Source organism: Oryctolagus cuniculus, chromosome 5 (genome assembly GCF_964237555.1).
Source record: "Oryctolagus cuniculus chromosome 5, mOryCun1.1, whole genome shotgun sequence".
Taxonomy (NCBI): domain Eukaryota; kingdom Metazoa; phylum Chordata; class Mammalia; order Lagomorpha; family Leporidae; genus Oryctolagus; species Oryctolagus cuniculus.
Window position 1 is genome coordinate 15865904 of NC_091436.1, and position 20094 is coordinate 15885997.

Here is a 20094-nt window from a genome sequence, read left to right on the forward strand (position 1 = left end):
AAAACTCCAGGAAAAAAATAAATGCAGATTTTTTAAACTATCCAAAAAATCAACAAAATGAAAATCTGATTATTTGTAATGATAAACAAAATTGACAAACACTTAGATAGTAAGCTCAAGTAAACAAAGTTTTAAAATAAAAGATAAAAAGTGTTGAAGATTTGGAGAAAAGAGAACTTTTGCACACTCTCGATGGAATAAATTTGCAGAGACATTGTAGCAAATACTACAGAGGAGCCTTACTAAACTAAAACAGAACAACCATATGATCCAGTAATCCCACTACTTGGTTTATAGCCAAAGGAAATGAAATGACCTTGCTGAGAGATATATGCATGTCCATGTTTACTGCATTAGTCACAATGGCCAAGAAAATGAAAAAAACCTACTTCCAATAAAAAATAAATGAATACAGAAAATGTGGTATGAATACACAAAGGAATATTATTCAGTCATTAAAAATGAAATCTTGTCATCTGCAACAACATGGATGGAACTGGAGGGCATTACGTTAAATGAAACATGCCAAGTGCTGGACAAATATCGCATCATCTCATTCATATATGGACTCTAGAAAAGCTTATCTCATAAAAGTTGAAGGTATATTGGTAGTTATCAGAGGCTGAGGAGAGGAGAGGAGAGGAGAGGGAGTTACCAGAGGCTGGGGAGTGCAGCGAAGAGGGTAAGCAGGGGGAAGTTTATTTAATACCTAGTAAGATATAGTTAGATAGGAGTAAGAAGCTCTGGTGTTCCATTGCACTTTAGGGGGTGATACATAATGGTCATACACCATTTATTTCTCTTAAAAATGGAAAGAAAAGATTTTGAATGTTTCACCATAAAGAAATGATAAATGTTTGAGGACACAGATATGTTTACCTTGATTAGACATTACACAATGTACATCCGTATGCAAGCACTACATGGTGCCCCCATAAATATGTCTCAGTTAAAATTTTTTAAAAATTTTGGGCTGATGTTGCGGTATAATGTGTTAAGTTGCTGCTTGCAATGCTGGCATTCCATATCAGAGTGCCGGATCAATTACTGGCTGTTCTGCTTCCAATCCAGCTGTTTGCTAATGTGCCTGGGAAGGCAGCAGAAGATGGCCCAAGTACTTGTCACCCATGTGGAATATTCAAATGGAATTCCTGTCTCCTGGCTTCAGCCTGGGTCAGCCATGGCTGTAGTGGTCATTTGGGGTGTAAGCTAGCTGAAGGAAGAGTGCTTACTCTCTCTCTCTCCACCTCCCTCTCTCATCTTCTCCCTCTTACTCTCTCCCTATCACTCTACTTATTTTAAAAATTCATTTGATTAACCAAGTGAGGCATTCAGAGCCAGCTAAAAATCCCATGAGAGTATTTTAGGCATGGAAAGCCAAGAAACTCTGGCAACAAAAAAAAAAAAAAAAAAAAAAAAAAAAAAAAAAAAAAAAAAAAAACACCTAAATGAAAGATTTCTGTGAGATTCCAGTGGAAAGAATGTGCCATCAAAGGAGGAGGTACCTTTCTCTGAAGGGAGGAGAGAACTTCCACTTTGACCATGACCTTGTCTAAATAAGGTCAGAGTTTGTGAACTTAAGAGGCTTCCATAGCCTTGACAGCTCATGACAAGAGCCTAGGGTGATTACTGACGCCACAAACAAGAGTGTCAATTGTTAAGTCAACAACAGGAGCCACTGTGCACTTACTCCCCATGTAGGATCTTTGTCCTTAATGTGTTGTGCTATGTGAATTAACGGTATAACTAGTACTCAAACAGTACTTTACACTTTGTGTTTCTATGTGGGTGCAAACTGTTGAAATCTTTACTTAGTATATACTAAATTGATCTTCTGTATATAAAGATAATTGAAAATGAATCTTGATGTGAGTGGGATGCGGGAGGGAGCAGGAGATGGGAGGGTTATGAATGGGAGAGAAGTTATGGGGGTGGGGGAGCCACTGTAATCCAAAAGCTGTACTTAGGAAATTTATATTTATTAAACAAAAGTTACAAAAATCATTTGATTTTAAATCTAAAAAGCTATATTATTGCAAAATGACAAAACAGTAAACAACACCTTGTCTAATTCTCTTGAACTTCATAAATTTTGCTGTACTCTGCTCCAGGAGGTGCTGATGCAGGGATCCCTAGAGTAGGGTTGGGAATGGGGAGGTAGTATCGTGCCCCAACATGAAGGACTGTGAGAAATCAGGGTCTTGGAGCGCTGGGCACAGAAGCAAAATAAATCTGTAAGAAACAGTAAGTTTATGGTTCCTTCCCAAAAAGCCAAGATATACCTGGAAGCAGAGCTATGGCAGCAAACCAAAGGAGGCAACACTGGATAGAAAAAAGCAGGAAGAACAAGTTCCCAGGATAGAAGGTCACAGGGCGTTCCAGAGGCAAAATGATTTTAGATTCAGATCCTCATCCCACCATCAGCTGGTTCTGTGCTTTTTGTCTCTGTGATGCAACTTCCTTTCCAGCAAAATGTGAATGATAAGCTTTCTGCCTCCCAGGAATGTTGTCATGATTAAATAAGACCATGTGCGGCCGGCGCCGCGGCTCACTAGGCTAATCCTCTGCCTTGCGGCACCAGCACACAGGGTTCTAGTCCCAGTCGGGGCGCCGGATTCTGTCCCAGTTGCCCCTCTTCCAGGCCAGCCCTCTGCTGTGGCCAGGGAGTGCAGTGGAGGATGGCCCAAGTGCTTGGGCCCTGCACCCCATGGAAGACCAGGAGAAGCACCTGGCTCCTGGCTCCTGCCTTCGGATCAGCGCGGTGCGCCGCTGCGGCGGCCATTGGAGGGTGAACCAACGGCAAAGGAAGACCTTTCTCTCTCTGTCCCTCTCTCTCTCACTGTCCACTCTGCCTGTCAAAAAAAAAAAAAAAAAAAAAAGACCATGTGCCCCAAGTGTTTAGCAAACTTCTTGGTATAAGGTGCAGATGCCTGTAGTGTTAGTTGATGTAGAATAATGCCTAAATCCCATTATTCCAAGAAATGACTGATACAGAAAAATACGATCTACATTCTCAGGGATCCCAAGGATGATTTTTTAAAAAAATATTTTTGAAAACTGAAACAAATTTATAGAACTGGAACTGGCCTTCAGAACTTTTTGGTCAAATTTCTTCATTTTATTATTGTTAATACTGGAGAAAGAAATGAAAATGCTATTGTGGTTTGGATCAACACTTGATTTTATTAAAGGGAGGCTATTCATCAATTTTATATAACTCAAGAAGGCAGTTAGGAAACTGTAGTTCATTGTGTGTATGTGCAAGTGCTTGTGTGTGTGTTACAAATAATAGAGGTCCCCTCAGGAGCTTCTTGCAGAAAATAGCTCTTAGCTTTCTGTGAACTTAACTGGCCTTTAGTACCCAAATTCACCCATTTATAAAGCAAACATATTTAAGGGTTCCCTGAAGATTCACCGAGTTCTGAATAAAACAGTTTCAGTGACCATGAGGGATACGCTTCTCCTAAACCACAGTCAGGCCACTCACCTGTCCAGGAGTAAGTTAGGAGCAAATAGAAGCTTCCCTGGGTGCTCCATGGAGCGCCAGACAAGACCGATCATCAGGATCTCTAGCCAGGCACATTCCAGAAGGTGGACCTGATCATGAAGGGTCAAATCCACAAAGCCTGAAACAAGACAAGAGAAATTCTGCTCACTGAAAATGAAAACTATTTATTACCAATCAAATTTATGCAACTAGGGATTTGAACTGGAAGAGTCTGCTATGAATTGAATGTAACCAAGTGTGATAGAAGCAGGTTTTATAGGGAAGTAACTATTTTTTAACCTATTGATAACAATGAATCTCAATGTGGCATTAAGTTTTCTAGTGCCTTAGTGTCATATCTACAGAAATATAGAACTTATGCAACCCACTCAAGTTTTCTATAATGTTCTGATCTAAAATAGAGTTAAAACCTCAATTTTCTTCTTAGTCATTTCTAATAGCCTTGAGTGACTGTTATTATTCATTTTGTTTAGTTGAAGACAGAAAGTATAAGAAATATAAATTGCTTACATAAAACCATACAGTCATGACCAAATTACTACGTCTCTATTTCTTTGCAAATCCACGACCTTTTATCTTAATGTGTAATGACAGATCAGTGATGCCAGTGTATGTAAATATATCACTTATAATGAATCAGATGAACAATGATAACATGATGATTTCTTCTGGTAAAAACCATTGAAGTGCTCTTTAAGTCCAAAGTTATTGCACCTCCCACTACTGCCTCACTGAGCCATGCCAACTCCAATGAGAGTGTAACCTTTATCAAAGCAGGCTTCTTTTCACTAGAACGAGAGGATTCCAGTTATATAGAGCAGGGTTCACATCCAGAAAAATGAGAAAGTGAATGGCTTTGTTCATAAGAAAATCTAAAAGATTAGAAAGCAATGATTGGGTATCAGAATACCTGGGGGTTAGGGGAAGGCAACAGGTGTTACAAAAATATACAGTTATTTACCTATTGAGCACACTTGGATCAAAACGGATGAAACTGGCTCTAGAGAAACATCACCTGATCCAACAACAAGCACTTTTCTTTCTCAGTATTGTCTAATGTTTATATTCACGAGTGAGATTCTTTCTCTGTTCTTATGATATTCACTGTTTTCTGTAGGAAAATATGTAATCATGTAGCCATTGAGTTCTCCAATTTATCTATGAAGAAACCTACCAGAGATTATTCAATACGCTAAACAAACTTCAAAAATTACACATGATGAAATCTGGAAGTGCCTCTTGAGTTTCCAGAACTTTAGTTAGCCAGGGAACCAATCAATTTTGGAAACCAAAGACCTGCTTTACAGTAGCAACTTTACATTTAAACACAATACTTCCTAATTCTCACTGTAAGATTTCAACGTTATTTAAATCTGCCAGTATAGTTGTCTTCCAGGAGCCAGAAAAGCTCCCTATAATCATTTGTAGCACTTAAGCAGGGTAATTATGAGATCTGCCTCAAGTATGTCTGACTCTTCTGTTGGAAGTCAACAGGATTGCTGGGCCCTTTTGTTGAAATGTTGTAGGCTGCTCAAAAGAAGTGTCCACTTAATTATGTTTTCTGCCTGTTCGTATTGCTGGCACATAGGGGTTCTGATTTCTGTTGCCTGGTGTCCCCTGCAAGTTCCTGGGACAGAATTGAGGGGAAGGTACAGAAAAGACTGTCAATTAACTTTCTCAATAATACAAGGACTGTGAAAGAAAGTTGTAAAATGGAGTGTCTCCTTTTTTCTAATGTCCTAGTTTTGATATTATTTTTAACCATGTAGGAGCTAACTATCATTTTGTTGTGGAACAGATGTTCTCAATTCATAGCCAATAGGAAAATTAACATAAATCTGAAATAAAGTTAAATAAGGCCAATTATGTACAGATATTAATTTTCAGTCCCTTTTTAATGTTTGGCATCTACTAAGGGGGCTACAACATCCACTTATTTCTGAGGACTGATCTATCAAGGGCAAGAGGCTTCTCTTCTGAGGAGCTGTGTCAAGACTCCTTTCACATCATTGTTCTTCAGGCTGTGGATGAAGAGTACAGTATGGGGGTGACCACAGTGCACATCACTGAGGCAGTTGAGCTTAAGGAACAATGAGTAACAGCACAGCTGAGGTAGACCCCAAGGTAGACCCAGAACAAGGGGAAAACCCAGGGGTGAGAACCATAGGGGGAACATATTTTATACTTGCTTGCATTGGGGGTTAGCTCCATCCTTGAGGAGAAAACCCTGAGAGTAAGAGAAGAGAAGCCCAGTGGTTGAAACCAATCTGTCAATACAGTTGGCATCTACAAGATGTTACTGATAAGGGTATCTGATCTAGTCACCTTGAGAATTTCAGTGCCAAAAGAGAAGGCCAATCACATCATGAGGAAAATGTGGACCAGGCTAACCCAGTAGGTGGTGAACCAAGACATGTGGATCAGCAGGCCACAGAAGCAAGGGTTCATGATGACTGGGCAATGGTTGGCAGATGGCCTCACATTATTCAAGGGCCTGTGTGGTTAGATGTAAACTCTCTGTTCCAACAAAAATCTTATAAATATATACCCAAATGAGCCATCCTCTGCAGGACATGTTATTGTTATGTCTGGTTGTTCACCAGCATTTTGGAGACTGTCAGAGATGTGAAACAGATACCAGCAAAGGACAAGTTGTGGATTACATGAAGATTCCAAATGGATCTTTTATAATAACTTTGGCCATTCAAATTAACCAAGCCTCTTGTCCTTGATAGATCAGTCCTCAGAAATAAGTGGATGTTGTAGCCCCCTTAGTAGATGCCAAACATTAAAAAAGGACTGAAAATTAATATCTGTACATAATTGGCCTTATTTAATTTTATTTCAGATTTATGTTAATTTTCCTATTGGCTATGAATTGAGAACATCTGTTCCACAACAAAATGATAGTTAGCTCCTACATGGTTAATTTGGCCATTTCAATCTATCTTGAATAATTGAAAGTGTCATAAATATGAAGATGGGATCAGTGCAGTGGCTTTGGGATTTTGAGATACACACTCTTAGAGGAGGCACAGTAAGCACTGTCACATGTAGACCTTCACCTTAACGACAATGACCAGGGGGTGGTGGGCCTATGGATTCCACACCAGAGGGCCAGAATACCTAACTAAAAAATAGTTAGGATAGTTTCTTGAGGCAAGGTGAAATCAGATACTTAGAAATCTCATTTTTATAAAATTTAAAAAATTAGGAAAACAAGGATCTTTTCTCCCTAGTCTACATTCCCAGTCCTAATACTAGGGTATTCAGAGGTGAAATACACTACAAACAGAGAAAAATGCCTTAAATCCCACCCCCAGCTCTCTTATGGATAGTGATCTAGTTAACTAATGAAATTGGGGGAGGCCTCTTATATAGAGAAAGGCACCTCCCACTATCCACTCAACCGGCTCATTTTCAGCCTCATCACCAAGTGAAGACACGTCAGCCTGTGTCCTCCAATATACAGGAACCTTTTCCTCATATCCCCAAGATATTTTTACCTTAGTTTCAGCTTAGTTTTGATGGCATATACACCCCCCTTCTCGCCTCTGCTCTACTAGGGATTGCTGCACATATTGCTTAATTTTCCTTGGCACACAAAGAGATCCTTAAGGGCCCATCCTCCCTTACTGGGTGTGGCAATGCCCTTAGAAATGATGTTGAAAAGTATACAGAGATCCTTAGGCAAAATGACTCACATAATCTGAACGCTTGTAAAGTTCTACACTGCCTTAGAAAAAAACATAAATCAGAGTAACCCTTCAGTAGACACATGAGAAAAATTAAGTTCTATAATAATTATATTTTTTATTTCCACAGAATACAATCTTTAAAGACACAAAGCAAAATAGAAACCCTGTGAAAGATAAAGGCAGCATATTTTTTTCTGGGGAATGCTATCTATAAAACTAGAAGCCAGGTGGTTGGTTCCTTTCATAAATCCAGTGGAAAAAATATTGGTCCTTGACCTTCAAAAATTAATCATTTTCTCAGTCATAGGATGACCCCAATATTCTCCAAAATGTCAGTTTTGAAATTGCCTGTTTCATTTTTTTTCTGTATAGCCTTCTTCCTCAATGTAAGATGAGTTGAATAATGTATCTCTTTTCATTTTGATACTAAAATTCAGTGCAAGAGAAGAGTAAACTGGGAAAAAGAAGAAATCACGGAAGGTGAGATTATAGAACAAGACAAATATAAACTGAATAAAACTCGAGATTCTGGGAGAGAATCTATGGCACAAATATTATCAGAAGAACCTAGAACTCTGTTCAAATGCCAAGCAGTTTTCCTGTCCTAATTTTGTAATTTTTTCCAGAAAATAGTAATTTACTGCTATACCATGAGACATGGACCTAATGGTATAGTTGAAAATGACCTTTGTTTCCTCCAAAATGTTTCTGGACTCTCTCTTATATGTGGTTCTGACATAGAGATTCCTAATCTATAATAGGTGTTTCCAGCAGCAACAGAAACATTGAAAAATTATTTTTGTAAGAATAGGTTCAATTTCTTTACTCAATGTATGCTAAACTGATCTTCTGTATATAAAGAGAATCGAAAATGAATCTTGATGTGAATGGAAAGGGAGAGGGGGTGGGAAAGGGGAGGGTTGCGAGTGGGAGGGACGTTATTGGGGGGGAAGCCATTGTAATCCATAAGCTGTACTTTGGAAATTTATATTCATTAAATAAAAGTTAAAAAAAAAGAATAGGTTCAATTCATTTAAATCAATTATGCCATTCATAATTCTTATTGAATATTTATTTCTGTTAGAAAATTAAATAAATGCAGCACACATCACCAAAATAAACAGTAACAGGATCAACATTCACTTTTTTGGAAATCTTGTAAAACACAATGCAAGGGCATGTGTTTCCTCCCAAACCTGCCTTCCCTTGTCATCCTCTGTGTTCTGGTTTTCCCTTACTATAGTAATGGAAGTGTTATGTAGGCTCCACCCTGACCTCATACCTCATCGTATCACCTTTCTAATGCTCTTACAGAGACACCATATTAATATTCACCTTACTAATTCCAGGCTGACTTTTTCTTGAAGCTACAACAGCCCTTATCCTCAGGCCTAACAACTGGCTACTTCCAAGTCATGACCCAACATGGGACAAGTTGGGTATCTGGAAGGAGCACCCCAATCACCACTGCCAGGAAAATAAACAGGTCAAAAGCTAGGAAGAGAATGAGCTGAACAGTCAAGCAGACCTGACTTGCAATTCTTCGGTGGCTTGCAGCCAGTTCCTGAAGATGTCTGAAAGCCCGCCCCATCTGTAAAATACAGATGGATGGATCCATCCATAAAATTCAAGGGGTTAGCAGAAGTCCCAGAGTACCACAGCAGCTACTCTCTTCCCTACTTCACCCCAACAGGTTGCAACTTGCGCCCAGTAGAAGGGAGAACTGGTTTTGAAAATACCAAGAGAAATGTTCTGCTTTAAAATATTTTAGATTTAGAACTTCAATGGTAAATGGGCATTTTGTATTTTCCCTGACTAGTTCATGATGTCATGTTGTGTTTTCTGTTTATTTTTTTTCTTTTTATTTATATAAAAATAGACTAGTTTAAAAGGCTTCCTGGACATCAAACAACTCTTAAATCATAAAAAATGTTGTTTTGTAAAAGTGGAGGGAACAAGATCATGTGGATTAAGTTTTACTGAAAATACACATGCAAAAAAATTAGAAAAGAAGGCACATTTTGGAATTTATTATACCCAAAGCATTTCAAGATGTTCAACATTTCCAGAATGCAGCTGTCTTTGAATACCCCCAATATAGATATGTGATGTTTTCTATTGAACCCAGTCACCTTCTACACTCCATTCTCTCCTCATTACTTGTCTTGGAATAGGCAGAATAAACTAGCCCTGGGGTGACAACCTGCCTTGAGAAACAAAGCAGTGTTCTTCAGGCAAACTCTAAAATGATGTCACACTTAGTATAGTGGATAGCCTTATTAGTTTGCCTTGCATTACTATAATGAAATGCTTGAGGCTGGGTAACTTTATAAAGAAAGGAGGCTTATTTTTCACACAGTCCTGGAGGTTCAAGGACTCTTAGTTGGTGATGGCATTCTTGCTGGCTGCATGGCATCACATAACAAGGAGACAGGGAACATGTGTGTTGGTGCCTCTGTGTGTTCTAATAAAGACACTGGTGTTCAATTGTAGGGTTCCACCTAGAGAACTTTATATAATCCTAATCACCCCCCACAAAAGCCTCAGCTCTAAGCACCATAGTCAGATTATGTTTCTGCCTTCTTACCACCTCACAAATGGGATTAAAATCCAACATGATTTTTTAGATGGTAAAACTATATTCAATGCATAGCAACAGCCAGTGAATCTGAGTAAAACTTGACTAGTTCAGTTCAGATCTTTTAGGTATTGCTTCTTAATTTAATGATGCAAAACCTCAACCCATATTAACCGAACCCATATCTTGAAAGAGTTATGGAAGATGACAGTTTTATCTAGATAAACTACAAACTTTACAACCTTGACCATGCAGTCTGACAACAGAACCATGTATTATTTTACATGACAGAATGAATACTTTTATGATACCGTTATCAGATAATTCAAAACAATGTGGTAGAACTTAACACACCTTACCCTGAGAATTATTTTTGCATTTACAGATTAAAAGTTGATGGTTCTATGGCACATCCAAAGTAAAAGCTGACAGTATTATTTGTAGAAATTCTACTCCTTCCTCATTGCTATCTAAACAAAAGAAAAAAACCAACAGAGGGCAAGGGGTGTTTCCTGGACCTCTGTCTTGCAATACATACTGGCTGTAGAAACTAAATGCAGGAGACTATCTTTCCTTTGACAATGTCTTAGATCAAGTGAGTGGCCTACTGACTGTATAAAGGAAATCTAATAAAGGAAATCCAAACACAAAACAGATTTCAGGTTTGCAAACAAATGTCACCTGCTTTTAAATCCCATCCCAGAGCTATCTTCCAGGAAGTATACTCATTACAATGCTCCCCTAAAAACCTATTAGACTTAACCCTAAAAGTGTATCAGACTCTACTTCAAAAATTTTCTAACAGTTCTTGCCTACTTTGGACATTGGTTCATGTTTATTGTTTAATCATCACCTATATTTCTGACAATGTGTTTTTGTGTTTAATATTGTTTTTGTATCTCCTCATACAACAGAAGTTGACTATGTTTACACATCAACATATGGAATATAAAAATGAATTACTTCTGCTCTAACACAGTCATAATAGACCATCTGTGTTGAGAAAGAAAAATGGACTACAATGGAAAAGCCCCTCAAGGCTGTAGGGTTTAGAATTACAACCACTGTGGATGTAAAATACTTAGAATATAGAGAAATTTCACTCCTAAGAATTTACCCAAATGAAATGAGCATATGAAAGGGTTATCTGTACTCCCCATGTTTATTACAGATCAATTCTTAATAGCTAAGACATCAATCAACCCAGACGTTCATCAACTAATGACTAGATAAATAAAATGTAGTATATATACACTATGGAATACCACTCAGCTGAAAAAAAAAGAATGAAATTTTATCTTTGCAACCAAATGGATGCAACTTGAAACCATTATACTTAGTGAAATAAGCCAGTCCCTAAAAGAAAAATGGCATGTGTTTTCCATGATCTGTGGTAACTAATAGAATAAAAAATAATATCATGTATATTAGTGAAATTGACATTTTGAGAATTGATTATTACTTAGCACCCTATCTCTAATGTTGTGGTACCTTGGCTTTTTTTTTTTTCCTCTTACGGTTTGCTGAATTCTTTACTTAGTGGAGGGTTAATCTTATGATAATAAAACTAACTCAAAGTATGTCATTGTAAAAATTAAAAGAAATAAGAAAGGAAAAAGAAGAGAGGGTGGAGGTGTGGGCGGGAAGGAGGGTGGGGTGGGAAGTACTATGCTCCTAAATCTGTATTTAGTAAATACATGAATTTGTTCACCTAATATAACTTTTAAAATTTTGTTAAAGAAATAGTCCCGTTACCCATTATTTATTTATTTACTTTGCAATATGTCTTTTAATGGCTATTTTGTTTTTTTTCCCCAAAGTTGGCTGTATCTTAATTTTGATCATAGCATAAAGAAATCTGAAATATTGTATGTATTCCTTTAAAAATTATGTCCTCATTTTGTGCAGAAAGTTGATATGTGAACATACCATTGCATCTTGCAAAGCAGAGGGTGAAGATAAAGGGCTGTTTCCCCCATGTAAGCAATCATTTATCATATTTCTCTCTCAATGTAGTAATAGGCAAAGGTTTCTTCTAAAGAATTGATATGTTCCTTTCTGTTCACTTTGAAAAATGAAAAAATCGACTGCATTTTGTATGCAGTCCTACCATCAGAAGCATAGATATTAACACAATGTTCAGAAGCGAAAACAAATTTTCCTGTTGCTTCCTAGAAAAATTATTGACTTATTAGTCCCCTGCTCTGGACCTCACTGTCAACATCCACTTCATACCAGCCTATACAGAGAAATGTCATGAAAATATGTATATTTGTTTTCACACACACATAATTATCCATCTTTGCCTCCATTTAACAAAGGTTAGGGTATGTGATGACAGGTGAGGAAGTAGTTTAACAGGAGAAAAGAAGTCAGCTATATCGACTCCTAAAAGAAAAATAAGTCAAGACTTTCAGATTTGGGGATCAAAAAAAAAAATGTCCCTCAGAGAAAACAAAGCAGATGGCATGTCTACCTTGTTACCAGCCCCATCTGTATTACACTCTGAGCCTTGGTTTATGAAGAGAGGGTTGTCATGACAATAAGCATTTGAGAAGAGTTCTAGAGAAGCTAATGAATCTAAGAGTGTCTCCTAGCTTCCCAATTTTCCAAAAGCACATGAAAAACCAACCTCCCTCCCCATCCAAATAAACAATTCGATTACTTCTGGTAGGGCTACAATTATTCATATGAGATTTTGCACTCAAATCAAAATCCCCCAGCAAGGCACGAAACAGGACTCTATTCTGATACCATATAGCTTGAAGGTAAACTCATCTTTTATTTTTTATTCAGCAAAAGCTATTATATTAACTACAGTTTAATTTTTCCCCTTATGAACTCAGAAAGAAATCAATTTCAGCTTAAATGAGAAAGGGGGAAAAGTAAAAGAAATTATTTTCCTGTTTCTGAGAGTAGATGGCAAACTAAAAGAGGAAAAAATTAATACACCATGAAGTAAAGTACTTAAGACCATCCTTTTAAGTGCTCGTCAAATGGACAGGAAGGCCGGCCACTGTGGAGTAATTCTGAGTTACCTGACGAAGAGCACAGACTGGCTGCATTTGAAAAGTCAACAAGCACTTGTACTTTGGAACATACATTTTTTCCTATCTATCTACCTAGAAGCAGGCCTACAGAGCATTTCAAATACAATTGTCAGCAATCTGAGCTTTCCGGATAACTATATGCTCTTGGTAAACACTACAAATGTCACCAACACAAAGACCTTAAGAGGAAGGCAGGATCCTTTCTAGAGCAAGTCCCCCAAGCAAAGGAACAACAATGGCTTCCTCCCACCTCCACGGGGCTCAAGCCCTCGGTGAAGCCAAAACTGATGATGACGACAGCCTGATAGTGTTAGTGAGGGCTTCATCACACATACACCTGCAACTATCTGACACATGCAAAAGGAAACCTGGTGTGATTAGCGACTCGGGGCATTCTAATTCCACAAGCTCTAGGAGAATAAAGGGGGCTTATGCTCCCATTGTTTCACTTCAATTCAGAAGGAAGAAATGGAAGTACCATAGAGCAAAGTCATCAACAGGTATCAGAAAGTCTGAGTATCCAATCACATAATTGTGCTTCAGCTGAGAATCAGGGGACAAGTCACATGTTCTGTACAAAGAAGGGGTGTGCCAGGAAACCTGGGGTCCTCTAAGAACTGAGGGTCTCACAAGTGCATGGGATATTTATTTAGAAAACACTGTTTATTCCCTCTCATCTTCTTACAGTTTCCCACCTCCCACGACTGTTCCATTATCCAACACAAATATCAGTACCAGAGACCATAACCAACAATAGGAAGGAAAAAAAAAAGATTATTTCACATCAGAAGTCAGTGGTCTCTGAACTTATAAACATCATTCTAGGGGCCAACGCTGTGGTGTAGCAGGTAAAGCTGCTGTTTGCTGTGCTGGCATCCATTTGGGGAGTGAACCAGTGGATGGAAGACCTTTCTCTCTGTCTCTCCCTCTCACTGTGTGTAACTCTTGTCAAATAAATAAATAAATCTTTTTAAAAAAATCATACTAGAGAGAGGCTGAAAGGATATTAGAGACCCAGAAAACTATTTGCATTTAACCTATGGTGAATCTTTTTTATAAGCATAGATCTTGCCAGATCATTAAATAAGCACTCTAAAAATGATGTAGGTAGATGGGCCAGCCTAGATGAGACATTCTAAATTCTAATTACCTTGAACGCAAGACAATTCCATCTGATGCTGGCTCAACATGATCCCTGGCTCAGAACTAGATTCCATCAAAAATTATGATTTTCTAAAGACTATAACAAGAACTACAATTGCATTGCTAATAAAGAAAAATAATTGTATCAGTTTTCTAAGGCTTCCATAACAAGCACCTAGGGTGGCACAAACCTGACCTAGTAGTAAAATTTTCAGTCCTTATGATACCAAAACCTCTTGGTTTCAGATCACAAATGAGATATGGTCTGAATTGGGATACCTAAAAAAGACCAACAAAACCCCACACAACAAATGACACATACACCACACACACCAAATTAATAGGAAAGTTTATAAATATTTAGCAAGGCAAAGGAGTAGGTTTCTTTTCTTGACTATAAGGACATACGGATGCCATGACTGAAGTGGGATACTCTTACTCTGTCATGATTACAAGTGAGGTTTAATCCTGGAAGGGAATTGGATTACTCCAGGAAACCCCTGCTTGGGCATTGATTCATTCAGACGATGCTTGAATGAAGAAAGGTAGAACTACTACTTCCCAGAAAGATCTACTTATATTTCATGTCTATATAAAGAGAAAAATATCTGTTGGCTACCTCCTTAGAGGTCCACATTTCTCAACCAGATTTTTAACTTTTTCAGTGTAGAGTAAGTTATTATGAGATACAATATGCAGTGGAAAGGATGATGGCCACTGCTGAACTTTTCCATTGGATACTTATGTGGCATTGGGTGAACTATTTGATCCCTGGTATAATTCCTCTTAGTTTATACTCTATGAATTGTTTTGAATAAATTAATTATTCCAGGCTTCAGTTTCTTTATCTGCAAAATGAGAATAATACTGTCCATGCAGTATGTTACTATGAAAACTAGAAAGAATATATAAGTGAAGATCTTATTATAGTGCCTGAACATATTGGTGCTCAACAACTAAATAATAGCTATCATTGCTATTAGGTCATTTTTAAATAATAAAACAGTATCAAGATATTTTAAGTAGTAAAATGTGCCAAATATTATTCAAGTGATACATTTTCTTCTTTCTGCTTGACCATTAGTTTCACATTAAAATTAATAGTTTGAGACATATTTATTACAAGGTTCCTAAATATTTTTGTTCCATTTGGAATCCTGCTGAAGTCTATGAATGCCACCTCAAAATAAGGTTTTCAGGGCATAAAACAAATGTTTTTAAAAAACACAAAGTGAAACAAATTCTACTGAAATCCAGTTCTTCTTAAGGATTATGGGTAATCATACAGCCCACATTAGGAATCTCTATTAGGGTAAAGATAGAAGTCAGTGACTTCCCAGATAACAAAACTACTGGAAGCTTATCTTGTTACATTCATTCTGAAAACTGTGACATAGCTTGAGTCATTGCATATCGACTCCTTAACCTAAAACACAACAGATGGAAAGAACATTTCTGGTATGCCACAACACAAATAAGAAAGTCCCTTTGTTCTTGTGATACTCTTACAAAGTTATTTAAGAGCAAAGAAAGTATTATTAACTATTAGAAATACTTGGTATAGGGGCTGGCGCTGTGGTGCAGTGGGTTAAAGCCCTGACCTGATGTGCCAGAATCCCATCTAGGAGCTGGTTCTAGTCCCGGCTGCTCCTCTTCCAATCCAGCTCTCTGCTATGGCCTGGGAAAGCTGTAGAAGATGGTTCAAGTTCTTGGGCCCCTGCACCTATGTGGGAGACCAGGAAGAGGTTCCTGGCTCCTGCCTTTGGATCGGCACAGCTCCGGCCATTGTGGCCATGTGGGGAGTGAACCACCAGATGGAAGACCTCTCTCTTTGTCTCTACCTCTCTCTGTAACTGTCTTTCAAATAAATAAAATAAATCTTTTTTTAAAAAAAGAAAAAGAAATACTTGGTATAAATGAAGCAAAGTTATTTGAAACAACATTGTAATAATTATCTAGTAAAACAGCTACTAATTTTAGAGCAGGTACAGGAGTTGGCCTTAATGACTCATTTTCAATGACTCACTTCATAAGCTATTAAGGGAAATCAGTAATATCCTTATCTAGTTAAAGAATGCCCTTGAAAAATCATCAGCATTTGAAAATTAAACAATTGAGCTCTAAAATGCAGACTGTTATTTTAATCAATCATAGAATTATTTTCAAAAAATATATTTTATTTACCTTTAAGAGATAGCAAAGCCTGTTAATGAAGAGTTATTTATGTAATAAACAAGTAAGGAGCTTCCTCTGTGGCCCAGTGGGTTAAGCCACTATGTACAGTGCTGGCATGCCATATGGGTGCAGGGTAGAGATCTGGCTTCTCCACTTCTGATCCAGCTCCCTGCTAATGCACCTGGGAAAGCAGCAGAGGATCACCCAACTGCTTGGGCCCCCTCACCCATGTGGAAAACCTGGAAGAAGACCCTGACTTTAGGCTGGCCCAGCCCTGGCCGTTGTAGTCATTTGGGAAGTGAACCAATGGATCTCTCTCTCTCTCTTTCTCTTTCTTTCTCTCTATGACTCTCCTCTCTCTCTGTACCTCTAATTTTCAAATAAATAAATATTTAAAAAAGAAATAAATAGGTAAAACCTCAAAATTACATATTCCTCATCTTTCAAACCTCCCATGAAATTTTTCTTATTTATGATAAACTTTCTGTTTCATGAATATTAACTGGCCAGCCAAGGACAGACAAGGAAATCAGGACACCCATTTAGCCATTGACTTTCACACAACCATTATAGAGGCTACTAGAATAGGCTGATGGACTGTTCACTAAACCTGCTTAGGAGACCATTTATGGATTCTTCCCATAAGATCTTAAACACCAATAAAAGTCAAATTTTAGGACTAAGGATCAATGACAAAATCAAATTGTCTACAAGTCATGCAAATGCATGAAGGATTCTGCTACGGATGGTAAATGGAAGTGAAGAATACCTATACTTTGGAATGCAAGCTGAGAAGAATAATACAGAAACTATTCATAAATGCATGGGGAATCACCAGTCAGGGCAGAACTGCATATACTTGCTTAGAGAGAACAACAAAGAGTTTCTATTTAGAGTCTGCAAGACTGTGAATGCACAATGACATGCACTCAGAAAAATGTAATTATTGACTTAAAGGTTTCTGATCCTTTTCCTTAACCTTTTCATGGTTCTAGAAGATGCTCCTTCCCCAGTGCATGATTTACTGGGTCATATATGGCACTAGACTTAAGACAGAGAAGAATGAAGTTTCATTTATCTATTGCTTTCTTCAAAGATTTCTAGAACTGTGCATTTTTACAAATATTATATTCAAAAAATACAGAAGGGAAAAAAGAAAAAAAAGGTGATTTTATTCATAACTATAATATACATTGGTGTGGCCCACGAGACTAGGCATAACCTTTGAGGTTATGTGTAAATGGCACATTTTTTCACATGGATTTTACCTAACCATTTAATACTTCCTTAAATTGGCATTCTTCAGAGAGATAACCAAGGTAAGGGTAACAAACTATTCCTAATCACACAATACGTATGGGAGCAATTTTTCTAGTAACCAGCCCAAGGATAATATCTAACTTGTTAAATGGAATATGAAATCAATATCCTAATGCTAAATTTTCAAAAAAACATAGATAAGAAATTTGAAAGATACTCTAAAACAAGCCTCAATCAGGGGGACAAAATGCCAACAAGTGACCAGAAGGGATAGGATTTCTCACTTCACTCATGAGAGCTTTCAGGGACATCTTCCCTTAGCTTTCCTTGGTTTGCTTCTGAGTGTCCTGAGGAGGGTGACATTATTAAAACTTTTCCATTCCCTTTTACTGCCCTTATTGTATTTCTGGTTTTTTTTTTTTTCCACTGCTGCATCCAGTCGAGTTCTAGCAAAGTGAACATGACTTAAAATCTGAACTCTAACAAATGTTCCGGATAACTTTTGCCCTCCTAAAAGCACAGTCAGTGTCAGGAAAGAGACAGAAAGAGGAATGATGACTTGTTGAAAAACACCTTAAGTTCTTGGGCCTATTAGCTTTCAGCAATCATAGCTATTCTACGCTTTATTCTTAGGGTGGATTTTTCTCTTGATGCATCACTATTAGCAGTCATAATGGGTTATGCTTGTCCATTTGAAGTTCCTACAAGTATGTTAATCCTAGAAGACCTTGGGGTTTTTTTCTCATTTTGAAACACATGGACTGTGGTTTTAAAAAATTATCAGAGTGTAAAAATCATCCCAAGTGCCCCAAGGTTGTTGGAAAAAGAGATCACTTAACTTGAGCACAGGGATTGGAGTTTGCCATTACCCAATGTCTCAACTTCTATTAGTCATCCACAGAACCTTTCACTTACTTAGCAGTTAGTAATTATGGATTAATAAAATGTATTTTAGAAAATAATTATATTCTGAGAAAATAAATATAAAAAAATAAATCCAGAATACAGACAATATTGACTGCTTACAAGGATTAATCAAATCCATCCCATTCACTAGATTTGGCCCAAACAATAGTGAGATGTTGTTCTTCACATGGTTTTTATTTTGTGTTCAGCTGCTGTTTTTGGTTTTGTTTTAGCCAGGACTAGAAAGGGTGCTTACATAGGGAGATATAGCACCTGCTTTTTGAAAGGCTCTTATTAGCCCCATTTTGGTAGCTAGGATGAAGTATTAGAATGACATCCTCAGATGCACTGGAAAATTTTTTGTCACTCATTTCCATTTTGTCCTTAATAGGACAGGTAATGAATGGCTCCGTACCTGTTTGAAACAACCCAAAAGATGGGATGCCTTACATTTTCCTCTGAGCATGGCCCTTTCGGCTTTCCTCAGTGCAATCAATGTAACACAAATGTCATCACACAAATGTTTACTGAAGGCCTATTACACCCAACGTGCTGTGGTTTCAGTGCACTTTACTTCAAATATTGTGATGGACTCCAAAGCTCTAATTTTGCCTCTTAGTGCCATGCTTATTGCTCTTTCGTGCTAGCAAATGAATGGTACACAAAGAGTTTTATAACACAACTGCATATTATAAGTAGCAAAATAAGATATCACAGGACTGAGTGTTAATCCAGAGTCATGTCTTGCAAGCCCAAAGGCTTTCAAAAGAGAGAATTGATTGTAAGTCAATGGGGAACTCCCTATGGTAGAGGGGTTTAAGCATGGTTGACCATAAGACATAAGTGAAGACAGCAGGGTGGAGGAGGGGTGTCACATTTCTGTCACAGAAAGCAATGTGCAAACCACACAGGCAAGGACTTGTGGTTGGGAAGGAGCATAACACAACCCGAAGACAGAGGGGAAGCTGCTCCAACTAAAGTAGAGTACATAGGTTGAGAGGAAGAAATCATTGTCTGGATGAAGCACAGGCCAACTGACAAAGACCTCAAAGCTTGGATGAGAAATCTGAAGGTGATTCTGTGGTAGCCACAGAGGTGACCACATCAGGCAATCATGAGGTCCCAGTGCTTTGCAAATATAGATGTTGATCATGAAAGATGTTAATGTTCTTGAGAGGCAAGTTCTCTAAGGAAACTGCACTGTAGGTAGATAATACATTCAGTGTGATACAGCAGTAAGTACTTAAGAGTATGGCTGCAAACAGATGGGCTTGCCTGTGACCTCAAATCAGCTGCTTCATAGAGGAGACACCTCAAGAAGGCTATTAACCTCTCCATGCCTTGTGCTCAGTTTTTCATCTGAAAAGGGAGCTACAAAAAAGAACTTTCCCCATCAAGTTCTCATGATGAGTAAATGAGCCAGTAGGATGTACTAGAACGGTGTCCAGTACCTGGTGAATCACTCACTAATTTGTTAGCTCAATAGCATTAGTAGATCTCGTTATGATTCAAGGTGGAAGAATGGGTTCTGTTGCCATTAGGGAACTCAATTTCCTCTAAAATTCTGGTCATTCATGTGAAATCAAATGAAGTAATAATGATAATTCAGTTTTTGAATATTTAAGAAAAAAGTGTAACTAGAAAATAGAAAGTGAGAACACAGTATACCTAAAATTTCAGTGTTGAACTTAAAAAACACTGTCATTAAACATTAGATGTATATTTTAGGTCATACGCAACTTTGCCAAACTCTCTTATTAGTTTTAATGATCCCTT

At 37.7% G+C, this 20094-nt stretch overlaps 1 protein-coding gene across 13 annotated transcripts in view; it reads right to left on the reverse strand.

Moving 5' to 3' along the window:
- ESR1 (estrogen receptor 1) overlaps positions 1 to 20094 on the reverse strand; it is a 466687-nt gene that overhangs the window by 81680 nt on the left and 364913 nt on the right. For all 13 annotated transcript variants that reach the window (XM_070073401.1, XM_070073399.1, XM_070073398.1 and 10 more), the window contains exon 6: positions 3488 to 3626. In XM_070073401.1, coding sequence (XP_069929502.1) covers positions 3488 to 3626 — 139 coding nt within the window. The remainder of the gene's footprint in view (positions 1 to 3487; positions 3627 to 20094) is intronic.